The sequence below is a fragment of the Pholcus phalangioides genome, unplaced genomic scaffold (assembly GCF_987345545.1).
Source record: "Pholcus phalangioides strain wild (caught in Gottingen) unplaced genomic scaffold, Ppha-v1.0 ptg000011l_1, whole genome shotgun sequence".
In the NCBI taxonomy this organism is placed as follows: domain Eukaryota; kingdom Metazoa; phylum Arthropoda; class Arachnida; order Araneae; family Pholcidae; genus Pholcus; species Pholcus phalangioides.
Window position 1 is genome coordinate 12,875,521 of NW_028301604.1, and position 24,950 is coordinate 12,900,470.

Consider the following 24,950-nt stretch of genomic DNA (forward strand, 5'->3'; position numbering starts at 1 on the left):
CCTGGGAGGCCTTAAGTACAGAAAGGAGCTTATGAAAATGAGATGTAATCAAATTTTCGGCAGTGAGTATGTAATGACATTGATTCCTATGATATTTTATGTGATTCCTATGACGAACTCGAGGCGAGCACCGATAGACAACGCCTTCGCTTCCAGCCCATCTCACTAATGGCGGTAAATTGCAATATAGCGATATGGCCAGAGTTGGTGTTTGGTGAAGTAGTGAGTAGCAGTGAAATTGGGTAGCAGGTATTTCTTGTTAGGTAAAGGGGCCACAGAGAAATCACTTTGCCTGAGGGCCTGCAATGCCATTAAAACGGCCCTGGGTCCGAGTAAATTACGAATACGTAATTCTATTCCCCCTCTGAAAATCGATTTGTATTGTTTTACGGATAATCCGAGTTCTCAGTAATTTGAGGTAGCATCGGTCCCGTTCACCTCGGAATATCGAGACCCTACTGCAGGGGTTCTCGGCCCAAAACCAACAAGATCAGCATTGCCACACATAGGACTTTATAATCCGAAATTTTTGGAATCAGTGACTCAATAAGTGTATTTATAACAGGTCTGTAAGTGGATTTGTACGGCTAATTTATATGAGGCCGCTGTGAATCATGTTAGGGTCGTTACCCATAGATCAAGAATCCTTAGCTGAAGTTCTCAGACAAACAGGCTCTTAAATAATATACCACGGATTAACCGTAGATAAATATGGTATAAACCCTTTCCGAAACTAAATTCCTTCACAAAGAATAGCTATGATTTCTATGACTTTTTTTTCAATATCATTAAACGGCAGCATGGATTTGCATTTCCCGTTTCGGAAGACCTTACGAATCAAGTTTGGTTCGTGATCCCTCGCTGTAAGTGGATTTGGACGCTCCATTCCGGAACATTCTACGAGCAAAGTTTGGGTTGTGACCCGTATCATAGAAATCCCTATGTATAAGTGGATTGGTGCGAACCATCTCGGGGGGGGGGGCCTGCGAATCAAGTTTGGATCGTGATTCATAGCTCAAGGCTCATCTCGGAAGCTCTTGTTTCCCAAGTTTTGGTCGCGACAAATAAGTTACGAACCCCCCCCCCCTGCTCTACTGTATTCCAGTTTACGCCCTCAGCCCTCGTATGCAAACGCATACGAAAAATGTGAATAAATATCTTCGCAGCTATATATTAATATTCGGCTGGTAGAACGGTGAAAGCAAAGATAAGTGAGTCACACAAAGGAAGATTGTATACCTCTTGTATATTGTACCAACGGTGCGAATGTTCGTTGTGTGCTCTTGATTTTTTTTTTTTATTATTATCTGGCATCGAGCTATATAGTCAGGCTTTTCTAAAACTTTTCTGAACTAAGTAGGAAAGAGTTATATGCTATAGCGACAATAAAAAGTATGTGGGTTAGAGAGAGAAAACCATAGATATAGAGAGCGGATGGAAGCTTTTCATTGTTGTTCGCGAAGCAGGCGCCATATATTTGCATCATGAGCACCGCATAAGGAGTTGAAAGAAGGAGTGAGTAGAAGAGCGAACGATGAGAATGTGTATGTGAAGGGAGAAGAGACGATGGGTGCGGAAAATATGTGGGTCAGACGCATTCCATCGCTGGGCTGAGATGGTTTTTGGATGCGACATGTCCAGAGAGAAATGGAAGCATTGAAGGAAAGGAGCTAGGAAATGAACTCCGTGGACAGCATACCAGGACTTTATAAAAGAGCTCGCCTTCAATAGCTTTGACGGACATGACAGCTATCTTAGCTATCGCCTACTTGGCGCTCCATCTGTCTACTGCTGCTGTTTAATTGAAAAGGAGCAGGGGTAGAGAGAGATGCAGTCTGAGGCATGGAGCGAGCGCCGCTCAACACTAGAATTGTGAGGTCGGTGGATGGATCACGAGAGAAAGATGATTTTAATTATATCGGCCGTGGCTGGTCGTCCTTAGCAACGTACCGAACCCGTACCACCACCGTCATCGGCATATGCAATCGCTATCCCCTGACGATATCGGTGTTTTACTGTGACGTCATCATATCTATAAAATGCTTCCCACGTAGTTTCGTTTCACCAGCAAGGATGGGCTTTGTTCGCATAGTCGTATGATGTGTGTGCATTTGCCATTACCGCTTAGTCATGCTCATACCTTACTAATATATTTTTGTTTATTTGAGTATACACAACTACAGGGAACCCAGTTACAATTGTGAAAAGAATACATAATACCGAAAACGCGAAGGAAAAAAATGACAAAACAAATACATATAGTACATATAAATAAATTCTTACAGAAAAATAAAAATCACTTTAAGCAATATGCCCCCACCCCCAAAAACACATATAGTACACATAAAAATTATAGTTGTAACATCACATCCTAACTCGCTTTATATAAATACAAAATGAGTCGATGGATTCAGATAAACCACTGCACAAATTACTGAATCATCTATTTGAGCAGGAATAACCTATATTAGTAGAAAAATACCTCAATGCAAGATTCTTGATGATCGTGTACTATACTGAGGTACACTAAAATTAATTTTTGAAAGCAAGAGTGATCGACTCTGTATCGACCAATAATTTATGAAAAAATACCGCAAGAAAGAAATCGCGCCTTTGCTCTAAGCCAGCAATTCTCAACCTTTTGGACTTGCGGAGCCCTTTCTGGTATATAATTTCTATGGAGGGCCCCCCCAAAAAAAAATATTGGCCTATTTTTTTTATTTATTCATAAAAGTTACTGATTTATTTTTTTGTTATTTAATTTTTTTTTCAAATTCATTTTCCTAGAGCGACCGCGGAGACGCCCCAAGGGCTCTGCGGAGCAGCGGTTCTGCGCTAAGCTATTGATCCTAAAGAAATTTCTACGGTGTATGACTGACTAGGATCTACAATAAATACCTCTGAATATCTATAAAATAAATATCGCAAAAATCGATTTTAAAATAAAAAATGTGTCGAAATTAGTGAAATTATGGGCGTTTCTTTAGAAAAACCAAGGTTTTTCTAAAAGCGTCAGAACAAATATCATTAATATGGCTTGTAAAACTTAAATCAGTTGCATAAATATAACACCAACATACATAATTGAATTTTATTCTAATTAATACAGAGGCGCCAATGTTATAGGACAATATAGGCCGCTTAATAAGAGCATAGCTGTGTACAAAAAATTTATAACGTTCAAATAAAGATTATTTTCGAAACAAACCCCCCCCCCCCAATCATAGAGTATATTGAGCTCATCGTCAACACGTATACACGATTCATAACTGCGCATTAGTGCAAATTTGTTTAGATCATCAGCAAATAACCCAATTTTTTACAAGGATTCTCAAGATCATTTATGAACAGGATGAAGGATAAAAACGGACCCCTGTGGAACCCCAGACTGAGAATAAAACCCTTCGCTCATCGCAGTACCATTTGACACATGCCAAAGTCCATAAATAAGTACACCATGTCACCAACTTGTCACTAAAACCAATTTTCATAAGTTTACTCACAAGAATACCATGATCTAGAGCATAGTTTCCCAACCTTTATTGTCCCATCGCCCCCTTCTTCAGAAATTTTTTCTCCCATCGCTCCCCAACGTAATCTAACCCATAGGATCCTATGTTATACCCATAGATTCTACCGTCCCCCCCCCCCCCCTGGAACATTATCGCCCTCAGGGGGCTTAACGCCCGCGTTGGGAATCACTGATCTAGAGCATCAAAAGCTTTAGAAAAATATGCATATATCACATCTAATTGACCTCTGTTTTTAAGTTGATCTCTTTCTTATAAATGAACTGATACATAACAAATTTGTGTGACAGTGGACCTATTTTTCATAAACCCATGCTGATTTGGAGAAATGATGCCTTTAACTTGAGATTATAAATAATTTCATGTAAAATCCATTCAAATATTTTAGGAAAAGGTGAGATTATCATTACAGATCGGTTTTTTCCCCACACAAAGCATTTGTTACTTTTCTTAAAAATAGGCACAATTCTGGATCTTTTCCATACCTCAGGAAATACTTCGGTTTTGATTGGCATGTTATAAATACAGTCGATCCCACTTAGTACGACTAATTTTCGTGAATTTATCTTTTTTCTTATATTAATAATGTCAACTTTTCCCGGATATAAAGATTAATTTTTTTGCTATTCCTGCTTAAGACGTTCGGAAAATTCCTGTCAAGCTTTTTCTGCCCTTGAAATCAGCGTACTTTTTCACATTTTTGTCATGTAAAGAGACGAAAATGGTGATTATGTGTGCACTAGCGTTGAACTTTTTTTTTCTTGTTCTCTCAGTTCGTCCAACAATAGTGTGCAGAGCATAATTGCCCTTGCCACTGTTCAAATACACATGGTTTATGTCTCTGAATAGGAAGACTATTAGATAAGAACTAGAAAAAGTTCTCTCTCATAATAGGTTACTTTCTTTTTTCGTTGCGATCCTATTCAAATTCGCCGTATTAGATCGATTTCAAAAAATTAATCTTTTCATATTGATGTTATAGACTATTGCATAAAAAACAAAGGAATAAACGGCGGTCTTTCTCATCCACTTCTGAATCTATTGATACAAAATCAAAGCGCAAAAGATGTAAAATGGTATATATATAAACTCTTCCCGACACTAAATTCCTTCACAAATGATCACTATGATTATTTTTTTCAATATCAATAAACGGTACTTAATTTATAAAATGTAATTCACTGAAGTATTTGCAAGGAGTTTAAAATTCCGAAATCACACATTTATAACTTTCCAACTTCCCATGTGAAACTGTTTTATTCAAAACAATATACCATACTCTCGATTCCAACAATGTATAAGAGGTAGGCTACTGCTTGATTCTCAGGTTAGCACTAATTACAAATTTGTAAAACATGAAAACAACTAACATATCATGTGGAAGGGAAATTTACGAAAGATTACGCGTGGCTGAATGGGTTGAACTAGAAAACGTTTTTCATACCCTTCTTCCATGTGATTAACGATCATAGTAAATGAGATCTTGTGACCAGACTCTGTTACTTCCAGGCTTTATGCTATGGACAGAAACAAATATTATTTAAAGCAAGAACTGGTTCATAGGCATAACTTTCACTCTTTCCTAAATGGCTTTAACAAATATTTTATTAAAATATATATAAGGTGTGTTCAATTTAATTTCTCAACTTCATTGCAACGACATCTATAAACAACACAGTGATCATTCTGTGAAAATGGGTCTCGTTATTCTCAACTTAAGATTTTCAGATGTGCGTCGCAAATTAATTGACTACGAATTGCTTGATGACTACGATACATAATTTATACAGCTAGCTCAAATTGTGAACATGTGATTGTCAATTTTATATAGCAACAAAGAGTTTTTAAATGATCATACCGAAAAAGGAACGATCAAATGAAGTACCATGCGTACGACTTCTGACATGATTATGATACTTTTAATGCACATGTTCAATCAAAAAAGACATGCCTTCGTAAAAAAAATGAGATAGGCTGTGTCATAGACACGGCCGTAAGTTTTGACATCAATACGTTCTTTGTGCCTTGAGAATCCCGTGGTAAGTACTGACTGAATAATTAGAATCATTGGATTTGCCTTTGGAATAGCTAACAGACGATGCTAATGTCGTCTATTTGCGTTGCAAACCTCCCGAAATATAGCGTCAAATACAAAATTTCGTTACGAAAGCTGGGTGAGCGAGCCTACTTCACCGCACACCAACTTTGATCATATATCGCCATACGGCAATTTCCAACCAGTGGAGTCGGGTGGGAAATGAAGTCTCTATTCATCGTTCGGTAGGTAAAGAGCTTGCTTCTGACGTTCAATGCCCGGGTGAGCGAGCCTGGTGTCCACAGACCGGAAGAGGTATTAAAATCAGAGTAGTATTATTGGATTTGTGTTAACAAGATCTATCCGCAGACGTCAAAAACACTGACATATTCTGAATAATATTAAAATATGAGCATTTAAAGGATTTCATTATTCAACTTTTTGGAAATGTGTGCACCCAGTACCGTGTACCGTCAGGTAATTTTAAAAAAGTATTCACGTCTCAAAAAAAACACTGAAGTTTGAATAGTGAAATCGTTCGTTGAAAAATATTGTTTAAAAAGAAATACGATACACAGTTTTTGGGGTAAATCGATAAGCTATCCTTTCTTAGATAAGACAACCATAAATATTTTTATGGGCATTGTATTATATTTTGTCATGTATATATATCTTTAGTTTTCATGATTGCATTTTTAATGGAATTGCTGTATTTTAGAAATATGACATCTATATTTGTTATGGGCATTTTTTGCTCAGCCACCTCATTGGGCATTTTGCCTTTTGTGACCTTGTATTTGTATTTATTTGTATTTAGCGGTTAACAAATAATTTCATCCCGGTCTATATAAGGCTTTCTATGCAATAACTCGCTTCTAATCTTCGACGTAGGTGGTTTTGATAGGTATATTGAATATACTGTATATATATGTACTGGTTCATTCAGAGAGACAAGTTATTGCAGTGATTTTTTTTTTCAACTTGTGTGGTAGTGAGCTGTCAATATTGATGTGGCCTATTCAGTGCTTCGAAGTGGCTCTTTTCTAAATTAATGTGAGCCACAGAAAAACGATGACTGAAGTAAGCCACGGGTGACAAAATTTCAAAACCACTGGGTGGAAGGGCTCTCAACCCGACCAACCTTCCTCTCCCGTTTGACAATGGTAGCGAGTTCTTGCAAATCTAACCATTCATACTCAACCCGTGACTGACTCGCGGGATAATTTTTTTCTGCCAAGCTAACCCTGATATCAGCGAACTTTACTGCATATAATTAAATAAAAATATCAATAATCCAGCTGGTAGCAAATCTACAATTACAGTATTGACTTTGGGAGAATCTATATCTTGGAGTACAGTAGGGAGGATATTTCCTCTCCAAAAAATGCTGATCTTAATCAAAGCCGTTCTAACGAGTTACGAGCCTCAATGTTTTTGTGCCCTTTTAAAATTCTTACTCATATATAAAAACTGTTTTTCGTGGTGAAAAAAAAAACCAAATGGAATTGCTGCTGTCAAAAATAAATGAAATGATGAGAAAAGAAACAGAAATTTTTATTAAATTCAGAACGAAAAGAATTTAATGATTTGATCCTCAGTTTGGCGTAAATTCGTGGCCCACCCGTTAAGACGTAACTGACTTTCCTTATTTTAAATTTTATCGTGGTGTATTCAATTGGGAATTTCACACCATTTCACTTTTTACTGTGGCCCGCGAACAGTTAAAAAAATCACTGAAGTTGTCCGAGTTAAAAGTCAACAAAGTGGCACAATCAATTGAGCAATCCAGCCTTATATTTCTAGGTATAGACTGCCTAGACACTGTGCTGTAGCTTGTTCAAATATATCAACAGATACATACTCCTTATGTACAATATACCCATATACTTATACATTTTTACTAGTCCCTCATTATGAAAAATCGAATGTAGAGAGAGATTTTTTTTTAATTACTTATCGTAACCATAAAGAGATACTGATATTTATATACTTTTTCCCTGATATAATCTATATGCTCGTATTTTGATACAGAAACCAAATACTCTAATGCGACAGGCAATTAAAAATATAATTTTCTGACTGGTGAAAATTTGACAAGTTTCTGGTAGCCCTGTGAAGGTTAAAAAATGTATACTTTTTTATAGCCCTGCGTGTCCTCGAGCAGATGTCGAGAAGCAATGTCGACAAAGTTCTCCTAAACATCAAGCGGATAAGAGTAGCCCAATGGATACTGCCGAGTTCAGAAAGCGAGGTCGAGAAATGGTGGATTACATAGCGGATTATTTAGAAACCATCTCCCAACGAAGAGTAACCCCAAACATAGAGCCTGGATATCTTCGTAAACTCATTCCTGGTTCAGCACCAAATGAAGGAGAGGACTGGGATGAAATAATGAAGGACGTCGAAAACTGTATTATGCCTGGGGTAATAAAAATTTGTCATCCTAAGTGATATATTTATTTATAAAGATTTTTCTTTCTCCAACAAAGTTCTTTTCATAGCTAAATATATAAATGAATAAATACTGATCTTTCAGGTGACTCATTGGCAACATCCGAGATTTCATGCATATTTTCCTGCTGGAAATTCTTATCCTTCGATACTTGCTGACATGTTATCGGATGCTATCGGTTGCGTTGGTTTCTCTTGGGTGAGTACTTTACCATTTTAACCCTTTATCTATATACCATATTACAGAAAAAATGAAATAATTATAACGTACATTTTTTGGTAGGTCATTTTAGTTCTGATTAAAGCCTAAAAACAAAAAAATTCAAGAAATTATTTAATACACAACGAATTAATCAACCTTATACTTTGAAGTAGGGGTCTTCAACGTTTTTCTCATCTGAGAGCTACATCTTTATTTCCGTAAGTTACGCGGGCCACATTTAATGAGAGGGATGAACCACGGGACTAGGCAGCCCCTCCTTCCTAGGGACTGTACAATGAGTTATGGTAAAATTTGAATTTGTTTTTTAAAAAATAGAAGATATAAATGTTATAATTACCAATAATTAATTGGTAAGCAACCATTAATTACTAAGCAATTATTAGTTTGACGAATTTAGAGTTTGCTTACTCTGAGAGATTTGTAGGACCCACATGGACTACCCAGGATCAACTTTCATCTTGAAATAGTGAATTTCTCAACAAATTTATTCCAAAATTTTACCCCTCGACCACTATTGATTAAAAATTCTCCGATGAATTTCGGAAAATTTCTAAAAATTATTCTCTTATGGATACAAAGTAGAAACTGGTCGGTAAGAATTCTTTTCAGGATTTGATTTTTCTGTACACATACTAACTGTTCACACGATTAGAAAAAATGCCCAAAATGAATGAGAATTACGATCATAGTTTCAGATAGTAGAATGCTGATTTCATTTTTCACTAATCAGTTTCTTGGTGGGCCAGCCACTAAAATGTCGTCAGTGAGATACGGATTGAAGACCCCTAATTTAAAGTTTCGTCAGCACTATAAGCTTACGACAAAAATAAAAAATATCAATTCAAATACAGTAAAACCTCGATAAGTCATCATTCCGTTATCGAAAAATTATGATGGCTTAAGCGGAGTGACGACTTAAGCAAAGTGCCGTCATTTTTCAATATACAATATTGGGAAAATCATAAATTTAAAGTAGTATAAATATATATTTATTAAAATATTGGTTACAATTACAATATTAACAAAATTTATAGATAACAAAAGCAAAAAAAATCACTTTTTTGAACTTCTAATATTTGACTTATTATGGTAAACAACTGTTAGAATAGTTAGCTTTTTTTCTACAGCAGAACTACTGCACATTAATTTTAAATATACATAACATTTAACGTCAGTGCTTTTAATTCATCATTCACCTATAAGATGATCTCGAACACGCGGACCACTTTTCACTTGAGGGGGCTCCTGGGCAGAGGAAAGCAGACATTAGAAGGCCTCAACTTGGGAAAAAATGCCTGGTTTCTCAACAATGGTATTTGGTGTAAATTTGAATCCCCAGATCGGTGGGGTCCATGCAAAAATCGGGCCCAGTTCGAACAGTTCCTAACGTTCCAAGAACTTTTGCTTTATATTCGGCAAATAAACTTCCTCGGTGAATTTTCATTACTCGAGCGTCGAGCTGCTCCATTTTGGTGCAAAAGGCTTTTATCGTCACTTTTGAACATATGGTAATGCTGTTGTTAAGATCTTTTTTAAAAGATGTCATAGAAATGACCTGTTTCTCTCTCTCAAACTTTTCATAGTGACAAATTAACCGAAATTAGCAACGAGTAGACGAGGGTTTAATAAAATTGTTATACAGGACGTTCATAATTAAATGACCCTATTTTAAAGTAGCCTACAAGCGAAATTAGTCATCAGAAAAGTGAGAAATTTTGTGGAGGACTTCGTGAAGTGATGGGAATTTGTTTTAGGGGGAAAATCAGTTGCACATGTCGCCACCACAAAGCGTTGAACTTTGAATACCTGTAGTAAACATGCAAGTTTATGTGATGTGACTAGATTAAAAAACCTAGAAACATTCGAGATCTTGTTTCTCAATGTGTTTGCAGCTCATAATGACAATAAGTTTAAGAGATCGCGCTTTCTTGGTCAAATTTTTTTACCAAAACAGCAATTCCGCAGTAACTGCTCTACGGAAATATCGGACTTGGAAGAGGATTCGAAAAGATCCAATGAATGTTAAAACTTTCAGAGTATGATAATGAAATTTGAACCACGGGATTGTTGGCTGTTCGTCCTGGAAGAGGAAGAAAGCCCGTTTCTATAGATGAAGTACAGGAGGTTTCGCTTCAGGTGGAAGAGGACACTTGTGTCAGGCGTATAGCACACAGGCGTTGGGGATAGGCCACGTTCAACTAATTATCCATAAGATCCTGCGGAATATCCTCTGATATTATCCGTACAAACTTTTACTTGTGTGGCGGTTGCTTCCACATGATTATGACGCTCGACTCCGGTTCTCACTGCAGTTTCTAGCTCGCGTTGAGGTCGATTCAGAATGGCCTTGGAATATCCTCTGGACAGACGAAGCGTATTTTCACTTGGATGGTGCAGTCAGTACTCACAACTGCCGAATTTGGGAACCAGAAAATCCGCACGTCATCTTAGAGGTTCCGTTGCATTCACCAAAAGTGACGGTATGGTGTGGATTTACTGCATCATTTATTCTCGGTTCCTACTTCTACGAGGAGTTACGTTCTACAGGTCCGGTGTTCAATCATTGTTCCATCTCCGGAAAGCGATATGCATTGCTGTTACAGAACGAAATTGTTCTGCTCTGCAAGCACGTCACGGCCTTGCAGACACAATCTTTATGCACGACGGAGCTCCTCCACACATTGCAGTGTGTGTTAAGAATGTTCGTAAAACACATTTTACAGAATAAACGCGCCATCAGCCGGCACTTCCCTAATCTATATGGCCTCCCTGATCCCCGGAACTTAATCCACGCGATTTTTGGCTTTGGAGGCATTTGAAACGTCTGGTAAGTCGTGACAATCCAAGAACTTTACCTGACCTTAAAGGCAGAATTTCACGCTACGTGCTGAACATTTCCCCGCACGCACTTCGGTCAGATGTGGAACACGCCATCTTGCGATTCCTCATGGTATCTGAAAATTATGGCCATCATGTGGAGCAGCAGTAACAATTGTTAAAATTGTAAACGTTTACTTAAATGTGTCATTTCTTAATAAAACGCCCTCTGGTGGCGGCATGTGCAACTAATTTTTCCCCCGGAACAAATTCCCATCACTTCATGAAGTCCTCCACAAAATTTCACAATTTTCTGATGACGTTACTCCTGTAGGCTAATTTAGAATAGGGTCTTTTAATTATGGACGCCTCTGAAAGCTGGACGGGACCGAAGGTAAATAACTACGTAACAGAGGTGACGGCTTAACGAGGTTTTACTGTATGCTGAATAATACAGTTGTACGATTTTTTTGTTTATTTTACCACCCCAAAATAAAACCACATAATTTGTTTTATACATTTGTTGGGGAAAATTTTGGGGAAAGTAGTGTTTTACTGCATTACATGGAAGTAATGAATTAATAAAATTCAGTTAGATGTTTCACCCCTGTGAAAGTGTTTCACAGGGGTGAAACATCTAACTGAATTTTATTAATTAACATATTTAAAAAATTAATTGTCCCACACTTGTGTTATGATCTGTTAATCCTAAAGTAGTTATACAGCCTTTATACTTCAAACTACCAACACCCAGCAACGTATGTAATTGATATCACGGGGGTTGAAAAGAAAGCAATACTTCAAAGTGTACACCGTCAGTAGCCAAAGGGTTAAGGCAAAAAGGAAATTTACATACGGTTGATTCAAAGATTTAGGGTTTTTCTAAAATCTTTTAACTTTACTGAACGTTAGAAAAAAACTCATTTTTCTAGACAACAAAAACACCTGCCATATTTTTTTATTATATTTGTTGAGACTGTAATTTTTTTAGACATATCGCAATAACTACTATTATTGTCTTCTCCCTATCAGGCGGCAAGCCCTGCGTGCACAGAACTGGAAACTATTATGCTCGATTGGTTAGGTAAGTATTGAATCCATCAGATAATATGTAAATGTGTAATAAGCAAGGTATTTGAGTGTGCGATTGTATGACGTCTAAATAACATATTTTTAATTAGATTAAAAATAGATAGATTAGATATATTTATTAAATATTCTTTCTAGTGGCGCACTAATATTTGTTTATTTATAGGGAAAATGATAGGACTTCCTGAAGATTTCTTGTGTTTATCGGATCATAGTCGCGGAGGAGGAGTTATCCAAGTAAGAATTTTAGAAGTGACTAATATTTACTAATATGACAGATAGGATTTATGATTAGTCAAATGCTTAACACAGCTGGGTGTTTAGCGCATTAACTCGTACATCAGCATGTCTGAAACAAGGTTTAGACTCGGGTATACGCATTTATCTAGCCATTAAAAATCAGTTGTAAAATGTAAGTTTTAAGTGTTGGTATCGTTAACTCAATAGAGTGAACGTAAATGACCAGCGTGACAAAATAAAGATAGACTATTGATCTATCTAATGATCATTGCATTCCCATATTAGGCTTTCAGAAATTTGAGTTTCGAATACAGTATACTAATTGAGAAAAGATCCCAATTCTTTTAGGTTGTATTCATAAAGAATTTAAAACATAGTAGATCATGAATGAATGAACGCCACACTGGACTTATCCCGTTGCCAAGATCTCTTCCAGCCCAGCTTCGTGGCAGAGTCTGGAACACTTTATTTTGTGTCAAAAAAGGAAAAAACATACAAAATTTTTACAACATATTTTCGACAATTTGGATACTGTCGCGATCAACAAATTTTTGTGGTGATTACAGACAAGATGGGGTTGGGAGTTGGAGAAAAGTTTCTGGGTTTCGTTAAGACGGATGAATGTACACATATTAGAATGGAGGCATGCTTTGAAAGCAATTGAGGGCCCCCCCCCCCCCACATGCCATCTCATCTGAACATAACAGATCAGATCTGTATTTCTAAGAATCGTGTAGCCGTATTTTTACGAATTTTTAGACATCAAGTACATTTAAGGGCTGCAAATAAAAATAAGATATAGAACCGTGAATACCTGAAGTATCAAAGGCATGTCTGAACTCGGTTTCTGTCTGGAGAATAATTGCCGGTTTACATTCCAAAGAAGAAAAAAAGCAGACTATTTCCACAATTTGTCACTAACATAAGATCTGTTGATATGGATAATTTCTTTTTTGAGCTCCTCTGATATTTACTTTAAAGAAATTACGTGGTTTCATTTTACGTTATTTACCTGGGCGTAAAAAGTCTCGTCTATTTACAAAAGACAACCTCTAGTAATAATTTACGAAATTCTATCTTATTACCAGCCCTAGTATTATTAGGTCCGATTAATCGATCAGTTGTTAATTGCAGTTAAAAATTTTAGTTGAATTGATCGACTCGCTCAATCTGATTAAAATTTTTATTAAAGGTCTGTGAATTAACTTGATTTTTTTTTCTTTTGGAATCGAATTACATGTCTTACAAAAAATTATTTCTATACATGATATTTTGAATAAGTGGGCCATATTTAAAAATATTTGATCAATATTTTGATCAAATTTTTCGACAACTCAATTCAACGGAAACTATGATTTCAGTTTGAAATGGAATTTGATGGGAGTTTTAGAAGAAAAGACCAAATTTTATTGTCTCCCACTATATACAGGGTGTTCTGTTAATGGACCGACAAACTCAGAGGGTTGTTAGTAGACATCAAGAGGAACAAAAATTGCCATGGAACATGGTGTCGCAAACCCCATTGAGAGGGTGAAAATCGTGAAAAACGCATGCAGGTTTCAACGTCACGCTGGAACGACAAAAAGTACAACATATATAATAACTACAAAAGATTTGATTGATTATTACAAGAGTTGTTTGAAGTGGCGGCCGCTGACGTCATTGCACAGTCTACAACGACGTAAAGGTGATTCCCGAACGCGCGCTCGAAGATACCAGGTATGATTTTGATGTTTGCCGCAGCAACGACAATCCGCGCTATGAGATCCTTCGGTATGTCCACAGGCGTCGTATAAACGAGTGATTTCAGGTGACCCCATAGGAAAAAGTCACACGGATTGAGATCCAGCGAACGTGGGCGCCAAGCAACGGCTCCCGCGCGTCCAATCCACCTCCTTGTGTATGCAACATCGAGGTGATTACGCACCTCACGGGAAAAATGTGCGGGGGCACCATCATGCATGAACCACATGCCTCGCTGCACTGTGGCCGGCACAGTTTGCATCAATTCCGAGAGGATGTGTTGCAAAAAAACAAGGTACGTTGCTCCATTCAGGCGTTCGGGCTAATTTACGTCGTCCGCAGTGCGTGATCCTACCCCAGCGCATGCGTTTTGGGACGCTGCTTACGTCAGATATTGTGAGCGAACCCACGAACGCATTCAGCGATCAACTGATATCCACCTTTCGTCTCCTTTGGACTCAGAGCCTGCATGAGTTTTTCGCGATTTTCACCCTCTCAACGTATTTGTGACACCATGTTCAATTGCAATTTTTGTTCCTCTTGATGCCTACTAACAACCCTCTGAGTTTGTCGGTCCATTAACAGAACACCTTGTATATGAACAATAGTTTTTCGTATTCTTGGAAGCATCAGCTCCTCTCCTCACAAGTACCATTTGGGAGTTTCCAAGAAAAAAACAACAGTATGTTCCAATGGAGTTTCGAAATCAGTGACTAACCTAAAGTAATCGATTTTTAAGAAAAACGGCGAGATCCCAATAAAGAAATTACGGATTTCGGCAAAATTATGTTCAGCATATTAAATTGCTTCAAGTGGACAGCCTTCATTTTTTAATCACCCAATAGGTGTGTGAGACGAATTAAATGTATTTTATATATCATATTACTATTATTAATATACAGTTACGGAAAATTTTCGATTAAAATTCAATTAATCGGTCGATTAATCGATTAAAAGTTTTTGATTAACCAGTTAAAAATTTTAATCAATTCTCAGCCCTACTTGTTGCATCACTGTATTAGCAAAAATGATTTCGTACCGTGACAAATAATTATCTTTACAAAGCATGAAAAATAGCTCAAGCCTAATAAATTTCAGACTCATTTCTGACTATATATTTACGCATTCGGAATTTTGTGATTGAAAATTTTTTTCTTTCTCAAGGGTTCAGCGAGTGACTGTATCTCAGTGAGTCTTCTTGCTGCTCGACACTATGCTGTAACAAATTTAAAGCGCCAAGATGAAACGGTTGAAGACGGTGTTCTGCTTTCCAAACTTATGGCATATTGCTCGACTGAGGTTAGTGGACTCTTTCCACTAACTTAATGCGTTTATTAGATCGCTGTGATTAAAAATTCACGACCTCCCACCTGCACTGGGTTCCATACAAGTTTCCATGTATGCAGATGATGTAAAATTTTATACGAACATTCGTGGTTTCAATTCATGCTTTAACCTTCAGGCAGCTTGTGACGTGCTCCGGAGATGGTATCAGTCCAAGAACTTCTCATATCGCTCTTAAAAGTGTTTCTTAATCTTGGGCACATCAACTCAGGCTGCCAGTACTCAATTGGTAATGTCTGTCTTCCACCGGTTACTGAACACCGTGATATCGGCATCCCCAATATCTCCTTCAATTTTTCAGGCCATTATGGTGAAATCTCAGCTCGTGCCAAGAGACTATCATATTCGATTTTTCATACATATCGCAAATGCAGCAACTTGACACTTATTCAGGCATTCAACACATTTGTAAGATCTACAAGTATGTAGAATGTGCTTGACCTGCATGGGTCCCCTTACCGAGTGGGAAATATCAAGACGCTTGAACAGCTACAAAACAACAGAATCAACACTCACTCGAATGGCACCGACTCTTCCTTGATCTAGTAGTGCAATACAAAATACAAAGAGGACTAACATTCCCATAGCAGTCGATCCCCTCACTTACATCAACTCCACAACAAGAGCCCACGAATTTACTATCAGAATTCAATTCTGCCGACATAACGAAAGATACCATAGTATTTTCATTCTCACAGCCCGCATATGGAACTCATTACCCGGTGAGATTGTAACGAAGCGCACAATACATCAGTTTATATATAAGGTCGCCTTAAAAAATTTTCCTCTATTTTTTTTCTCCCGAAGAATTTTCACTGTTTTTAATATTTCAGAATTCCTTCTACTGTTTGTTGTTGTGGTTTTAACTTTTCATTGTATATCCTTTTTTACGTAAATTTACATTACTCTTTTAATAGTTGTATGTATTTTATTTGTACCACTGTATTTTATTTTTATTTTACTTGTTTGTTATTTTATTCCTTTGTATATGTTTATTTATTTTTTTGTGCCTTTTTCCCCTTCCTTGTGATGTAAGTGCCACCCTGCCATTCATAAATCTGTGGTCAGATGACAAAATGTCACAAATCACTTTTCCCAAAAATCGAGTTGTTCGCATTCTGGAATCTCGTTCGTCAAAATTTTGGAAGGTAACAAAATTTCGTCCATCTTTTTCGGTTTATGAGGAACCAACGGAGGCAAATTGTAATAAATCAAAAAGCCACAATACCACATTTTTGCAAAATATTGTTTACAAATTTGCCCTCGTGACTTATTACATTTTGCCATCTGAGCACAGAAATAATGTGATGCGAATAAAAATAAATAAAATATTATTTCCATTGACCATAGAAATTTAAATTGCTGAAATTCACTCGAAATTCTTAAATCAATAAAGTTGTATTTATACAAGTACATTTTAATCTAAGTAATAATTTTAAATTCAGTAAATAATCAGTATAGACTTTACGTCGATGAGGTTCTTATTACGACTGGTCCGATTAATCGGGTCGCTTAATCGATCTGATGTTAATGGCAGTTAAACATTTTAGTTGAGTTAATCGACTCGATCAATACGATTAAATTTCGATTAAAATTTGCATAAAAAGTTTGTAATTTAACTGGATTTAATTAATGAAACCGATTAGAGTTCTTAAATTATGTACCGAAATAAAACATTTTGGATAAGTGACCCATATTTAGAGATATTTGAATCAATATTGCGATCAAATTTTCCGGCAGGGAAAATTTGTGATTTCAGTCTCAAAATGAGTTTGATGAATTTGACACAAGTTTTAGAAACAAAAAAATTATTGTATTCACTGTGAACAAATAGTTTTACGTATTTTTGGAAGCTCCTCTGCTCCTACGTACTATTTGAGGGGAGTTTCTAGCATGGGCGGAGATACGGGGGGGGGGGCATGAGGGCAATGCTCCCCCAGCGTCAAAGTTAAAGCCGACTTATCTAATGTATTTTTTGCGTATATATGAATTCACATCACCATCATCATGCCCCCCCCCAGCAATTATCGTGCCCCTCCCCCCAGACTTTCAAGTCTATTCCGCCTATGGTTTCTAGGAAAATAAGCAACAGTATGATCGAAAGTAGTTACGAGATCAGTGACTGCACTCGTATAACCAATTTCTGAAAAAACAACAAAATACAAGTAAAAATATTCCAGGTTTTTACAAAATATGTTCAGCATATTAAAATGCTTCAAGCGGGCATCCCCAATTTCTTTACCTATTCCTATTTTTGTTCACATCCGGTGAATTGGTGCGTGAAATGAATAAAATATATTTTTTCTATAGTATAGTTGATGTTATATGATTACGAAAAATATTCGATTGAAATCCGATTAATCTATTAAAAATTTTTGATTAACCAGTTGAACATTTTAATCTATATTCCCAGCCCTAGTTCTTACAAATGCTATTCATCAACTCCCAATCTGAAATAAATTTCCAACAATGCATATTTCTGACATAAAATCCAATCCACGTATGTATTTCTTTTCTTTATTCATTTGAACTTAATTATATGATGTATGTATGTATTGTTCCAGGCTCATTCTAGCGTCGAGAAAGCAGCAATGATGGGTTTTGTCAAACTTCGTACTTTGGATGCAGATGAGAATTTTCAACTTCGAGGAGACACTTTGGAGGAAGCAATGGAGGTAGATTCCATTTCTATTAGCATTAGTTAAACCAAATAGTGACATTAATTTTTAAATGCCATGTGATTAGAGTGTTGTTTCGTAAGTCGAAATACTAGTTGTTGTCGAAATACGAGTGTTGTTTTCGTAAGTCGATCAAGTACGAATACAGCGCTCACATACTAGTGTCCTATTTTGGCTTAGTTTTTTAGGTGCAAGGGGCTTGCTGATTTTGATTACTATTCTTACAATGAATGTACGTAGATCTTTTAAAATATTTGAAACCGTAATGACGAAACGGATAATTTTTATATACTTTTCAGCATTGCATAACAACGATCACACATATTTTTGGATTAAAATATAAACATCTCAGCACATGTTCAATGTACTGTACATCTCACCATGCACTTTCTCTTACGCGATCTGCTAATTGTCGTAGATAGGTCAATATCATATCTTGCAATTAATAGCAATCAATCCTTGACACGCTTTCATTATTATTTGAAGTTTGATTATTCTTTGCTTGTGTTTTAAAAGTTATATTTTGTTTTTTAGGAAGACCGAAAGATGGGATACGTTCCATTTTTTGTACGTATTTTTACGTATTTATATGTTTCGAATATCAATTTTACGCGATAAATTCTTCGTAAATTCATTTTGGTTTAGAACAGAGTTGTGATATATCTTTAACCCTCGAGTGCCCGGGTTGGGTCTGTTAGTCCCATGCATATGTATTTCTCTCATTCGCCGACAGGTGTTAGGGAACTATTTTCTTGAGGTTCTCGCTACCTATGGTTAATTACATCATTTTATATGGTCATAATTGCAGCTAGAGTGATATGATCATTAATCAATAAAAATATTATAAATAAAAGCTGTATAAATATTCATATAAAATATATTCAAAGATGGGTCTGTGAGACCCGACCTGTTCACTCACGGAATATTTTCTCGCCCTACATAACACTTGAGGGTTAAAGTAATTCGTATAGGATTGAAAAATTCAATGAAAATTCAACTGTGCTTTCACTAATCTCCACGTCAATTGTTTTCACTCTAAAGCCAGTTCCACAGCAGCAGAATTCTGCATCGCAGAAACCAGTTCCATGGTGTAGCTACGCAAAATCGGACATTTAAATTGCCCACACCTAAAAATCAATTTTTGCGCTATGGAATTCCGCAAAGAGTTATGCTGGTGTGGATCCGGCTCAATATTATTCCTGCGAAAATTGAAGTATCATTTGTTTTATGTGTGTAGGTTTCAGCAACATTAGGAACAACTTCGTGTTGCTCATTTGATCCTCTTCGAGAAATCGGTCCTGTTTGCAAGAGGCAGAAGGTCTGGCTTCACGTAGATGCTGCGTATGCTGGAAGTGCCTTAATATGTCCTGAATTCCAGCATCACTTGAAAGGCATAGAGTACGCAATGTCGTTCAATATGAATCCGAACAAATGGATGCTCGTTAACTTTGACTGTTCTACAATGTGGGTCAAAGATCGTTTCATGTTAACTGAAGCACTCGTAGTTGACCCACTATACTTGAAGCATAGTTATTCAGGTATAGTTTTTATAAAAATAATGTAACTGTAACGTAACTGTAACTGTAAATGTAACGTAACTGTTTTTCCTACGGATGAGTTTTATTCGATCATTTGTATCGCGCCTTCAACATACCATTTATTAATGAAATAGTTTAACTCTGAATGGTTCACCCCTACAAAAACGTAATGAATTTTTTTTTGTCAAATAGAGATGGGTTGGTGTTGTTAGCATATTTCTAATTGAAAAAATACATCAACGCAGCAATGCAATATTTTAGTGATTTTTTAAATAATTACAATGGCCAATAAAGGGTAAAAGACCGTTTTTCTTTATTTTGTACTGTTATCTATAAACTGATAAAATCTTATCTTGTTTAAGAGTTGAATAGTTTTTACCTTGCATTTTATTTCCAATTCCCTTAACATTGTGTGATTTTATAAATCTCTGAATACGTAAGATTTCAGTAGCTCTCAAAAAATGACACCTATAAGGAATCAACTCTTTATAAATAAAAAATTATTGCACTTGCGTAACCGTGTTTTGTACTAAAATGGCATTAAAATATGTAGGCCTACTCTTTCAAAAATGCCAAAAAAGGAAAAATAGAAGAAATTTTTATCATGTGTTTCTCCTGATCTTGTATTTGCCCTGCATGTTTAAATATATATCGGACCGTAGAAGATAAAACGTAAAAATACAAATATAAACTACTTTTAACAGTTTACAAAGCACAAAATTAAGTAGTCTGATGTTACCACACAACATATTTTTCTTTCATGTCATTTGCGTGAAATTTTCCATAAAATTAATACTTAATTTATTTTTGTTTTTCAGATAAAGCTATTGATTATAGGGTGAGTATATGTTTGTTTCGTACTGATAACGTACGACACCTGTCAAATAAAATTAAATGCATCTGTAAATTAGATAAACAGTATTCGTAACTGGAAGAAAGCATTCGAATGTAACTTTAATAATGCTCAATATATAGGAAACGGTTATATTTTATTAGTAGTTTAGTTTTTGTCTCAGTTTATTTATTCTTTGCAATGTTTATTCTCCAGCACTGGGGAATACCACTGAGTCGACGCTTTCGTTCCTTGAAGTTATGGTTTGTGATCCGCAAGTACGGTCTCCAGGGACTGCAAAAATATATCCGTGAGGTAAAAGAACCTAGTCAAACATATTCAGGGTCGTCTTAAGAGCACCATGGGCCCTCGAGCCAAGTGATTTTTCACAGGCCCTACCAGACAAATTTACATACATACTCCTCGAAAATTTCAATTGTTTCGTTTTTTTGTGAGGCTCCTCTTCTCTTTAGGCTCCCGGGCCGTGACCGGGTGGGTCTATGCGTTAAGACGGCACTGAGCACATTTATATTTACAATATATGTATTTCGTAATAAGCAATTATTACTTATAAAACCATTATTTTAGAAGTACAGCGGAACCATTCTCTTATTTGCCCTCTTCAAACCAGCATTAAATTTCCTTCCTTACTTGTGATTTAATAAGTGGTCTTATATTACTACAGCATGTTTGGAAAAAACATCATTAAATGTGGGTAAAGCGTTTTACCCGCTTTTAATGTTTTTTTCCAACTTTCCTCCGTTTTTCGAATTCGAATATCTTAGTGAATATATTGCCCTTGCAAAGAAAGGGTGCCAAGGTGACGTCCTCAAAAAAGTATGAAAAAAATCAAGTACATTCGTCTCATCTAGAAACACATAAAAATAAAAAATTATCGGGGGGAGTACAATATTAAAGAAAAAATTATAAAAAATGACAAGTGTTGGATACTCATCGCCTCTCGCGCTTCTTGGCGATATCTATAAAAAGTTTCTTTTCACTTCTCCCTCCAGCTTATCTCTTCCAGAGAGAGAGAGAGAGAGAGAGAGAGAGAGGGGGAAACTAATTCTTTTTTTTCTTTTATCTATATTAGACCTAATCATGTGTTTGTGAATATCACTCTAGTGTTGCAAGCTTTTTAAATTCATTCTTGGTCTCTATTGTCATTCTAAATATTAATACTTACATTTTTTTGAGTGATCCGTAATAATGACGATGAGTTACTATTACCGTATTTGGTATTTTTGGTTGCGAGTTACTGACAAATGGAGCGTTTGATGCTAGTTATGGTGCAATCACTGAACTAAAATTGTTGAATAATATGAGTATACATTTATATATTTTTAATAAAGCACAAATGATCTGTATATTTGGTTATAAATCATTATCACTATATAATATTGCTCGTTATTATTTATACGCTAGCACGTACGTTTGGCAAAGAAGTTTGAAAGTCTTGTTCTTCAGGACGACCGATTTGAAGTTGTCAACCAGGTTCAAGTTGGTCTTGTCTGCTTTAGACTGAAGGTGAATTCAATTTTTTTTAACACGAATGAACCTATTTATCAAAAATTACTAGATTTAGAACTCGGGTGATTTTTAAATCCAAGTTGAATGCATTTTTAATTTATGAAAAGCAATTTATGATGTCAAATACATATATCTGGTGTGTGTCAACCGGCATGTCGTTGAATGTGTTTACTAAAGAAATTATATTTTCAGGGTAAAGATCATTTGAATAAGAAGCTTTTAGAGAACATAAACGGATCTGGTAAACTTCACATGGTCCCTGCGTCATTAAATAAAAGGTATGTGATCCGTTTCTGCGTATGCGCTCAATACGCAACCGACGATGATATCACGACAGCGTGGGACATCATAAGAACTTTCACAGATGATTTGATGGAACTTAAAAAGTTACGAAAACTCGAAATCGAGGTAAATCACAAATTTTCATCTCTATTACTTTTGTTGCTATAACGTTTCGTGTCTTTGTGATGAAATTTAAATTCAATTAGATGAACTTGATAACGTCATTTTAGTAAATAAGAAAATTTTTATTACTGATGCAAATTAGAATAAATTGTAACTTCTGCTTGAAAGTTACATATCCCAGTATTTGTTAGATTTATGTTTGGAAATATTGTGTCAGAATAGCAAAAGTGCTTAATTGGATTAAACCATTAAATTATTTGAGCCTTTCTCCATAGAGAGATGTGATGATTGAAATTAAAGTAATTGCAGTATCCTTATACCATTCCAATTTTTAACATTAGTAACTCATTTACAAATGGAAGTTTCCCATGTCGAAGACTAGAATTTGGTACCGTTTATGAAAATTCATCAGTTTTTCTACTATTACTGAACCCCTCTGTTAATTTTTTAATCTTGTTTTTATTTATATCTTTTAATCTCATTTATATCTCGTTTTTATACATACAAATAATCTTTTGACTTGGTCGCGGTAGCCCACGCTGGTGAGATACTCGCCTAAAGTACCAAAGGATGTTTAGAGGTGTCGCGAGTTCGATACCCAGTTCGTCCTTGTCAGAAACTTTCCTGACACGGGTACAACAGAAACGGCGACACGACCACAGAAAAAGATTGCTACCGCAGGGAGTCCCACATCGAGGGGTTAGTGCACCAACCTCTCGGTGAGTATGAAAAGAAAGGCATCCGTTCGTAATCGGCAATAAATTGTAGGTAACGGTCTAATTAGTCTAACGGTTTAATTAACGTCGTGTCAAATTAGTCTAATTAGTCTAACGGTCTAGTGTGCAGAAGACCATGGTGCGACAAAAATGATCAAATGAATTTTGGGTCTTGCAGATGTATTTATTTCAAATAAGACTTTAATTGACATGATTACTAAGACAGCATCGGATTGGGAAAAAACTCATTTTTCCGTTATTATTTTATTTAATATTTGCTGTTTTATTTTACTCATTATTTGTTATTTTCTTTTCATTTTATTTCGCTCATTACAGTATCTGTTATTTTCATTTTGGCATTTTATTTACTTCAATTCCTAACAGCTAATAAAATGGAAGGCCTCCTCCTTCAACTTTGTTGTTGAAACACTATTTGAAGTACAGTTTATTTTGATAATCTAACACATTTCTTTTTCTTTTGTTCGTTTATGTTTTATTTTGGGAAAACAAAGGTACAGAATGTTCTACGAAGCTTATGACTTACAAGTAACCAGTAACGTTTCGCAGTGGAAAGGGTACAAAGAAAAGACAAACACATAAACGCAACACGAATGAACATTTGTTTCGCACATGACAAGTACACTCAGAGAATTTTAGAGAAAAATATGTTGCTTACACATCGTCCGAATGTAGAGTAAAATAAGTCAATTACGTAGTGACGATGCATTAGAGTACAAGCATAATGTTATATGCCATGTGTGCCATTTCTAGGAAGAGGAAGAAGAGGAGGAGGAGGAAGAAGAAGAAGAAGAAGAGGAAAAGGAAAAGGAAAAAGAGGAGAATGTCGAGGAATCTGTAGACGAGGTTTTCTTGCTCGAACGCAAAAAGGAAAGCTTGGCCTACAAACGAAGTTTTTTCGTCCGTATGGTTTCTGATCCAAAACTGTACAATCCTAAAATTGTGCGAGCCTTGTCGACGACTGAGAGCCGTAGGCATACCAGTGACCCTGTTGACAGTGACACGGGTGTGATGACACCCGTGTAAATTAGATTACAAAAGAAATTATTCGAATAATTTGGATCCGAACAATACCTACCCGAACTCTATCCACTCGTAAAAGTTTATTACAATAACGTCACACATAAAAGTGCGAGACACATTCTCTTAAAATATTTTCGGATGTAAATTTGAAAAAAAAAATTGACGTTCTAGTTAGGTTATAGTTAAAATACCAATATTAATAAAACATTTTTTTTAGAAACATCTAAATTCACAAACGTTTTTGTTGAGAGAGGATCCTGAATAAGATTATTTCAATATATAGATAAGATATTCGATGATTTCATACGACATTCGCACATTTTAAACGTGGAGTTTCCCCACCCTCTATATACGCGGCATGTTAATTTTCATGTGCTTAGAAAATTGGATCTTTACTGTTTTTAGTTTCATTATTGTGACAAATTCATGTTTGTGAAAGACTAAATACGTTCGCTGAGAAAAGAAATTTATCATTTATTTTTTTAGTGGTTTTTCCCATATGCATACCTACAATTAAACTATTGTCATTCATTTTGTTTGTTTTATTCTTCACGCATGTACTGAAATTTTATTGGTATTCTTTGAATAGAAAGTATTGTTACGCGGCTTTTTGTTTTAAATGTTCAAGAATAGATGCTTGTTTGTTCTGATCCCTTTGTAAATTAATTATACGATGAAATATATATATATCCTACTGCAAGAGTTGAAGATGCACAATAAAAATTTGTTATCAACATA

General features: G+C 35.9%; 1 protein-coding gene across 2 annotated transcripts in view; it reads left to right on the forward strand.

Moving 5' to 3' along the window:
* LOC149080077 (tyrosine decarboxylase-like) overlaps positions 1-24,950 on the forward strand; it is a 48,274-nt gene extending 23,324 nt beyond the window's left edge. For both annotated transcript variants that reach the window (XM_089239040.1, XM_089239041.1), the window contains 13 exons: positions 7,710-7,989; positions 8,102-8,215; positions 12,089-12,140; positions 12,312-12,382; positions 15,293-15,427; positions 18,037-18,147; positions 18,685-18,717; positions 19,388-19,688; positions 20,507-20,526; positions 20,737-20,835; positions 21,946-22,047; positions 22,243-22,458; positions 23,943-24,950. In XM_089239040.1, the coding sequence (XP_089095166.1) occupies positions 7,710-7,989; positions 8,102-8,215; positions 12,089-12,140; positions 12,312-12,382; positions 15,293-15,427; positions 18,037-18,147; positions 18,685-18,717; positions 19,388-19,688; positions 20,507-20,526; positions 20,737-20,835; positions 21,946-22,047; positions 22,243-22,458; positions 23,943-24,215 (1,807 nt within the window). In that variant the 3' untranslated portion in view covers positions 24,216-24,950. The remainder of the gene's footprint in view (positions 1-7,709; positions 7,990-8,101; positions 8,216-12,088; positions 12,141-12,311; positions 12,383-15,292; positions 15,428-18,036; positions 18,148-18,684; positions 18,718-19,387; positions 19,689-20,506; positions 20,527-20,736; positions 20,836-21,945; positions 22,048-22,242; positions 22,459-23,942) is intronic.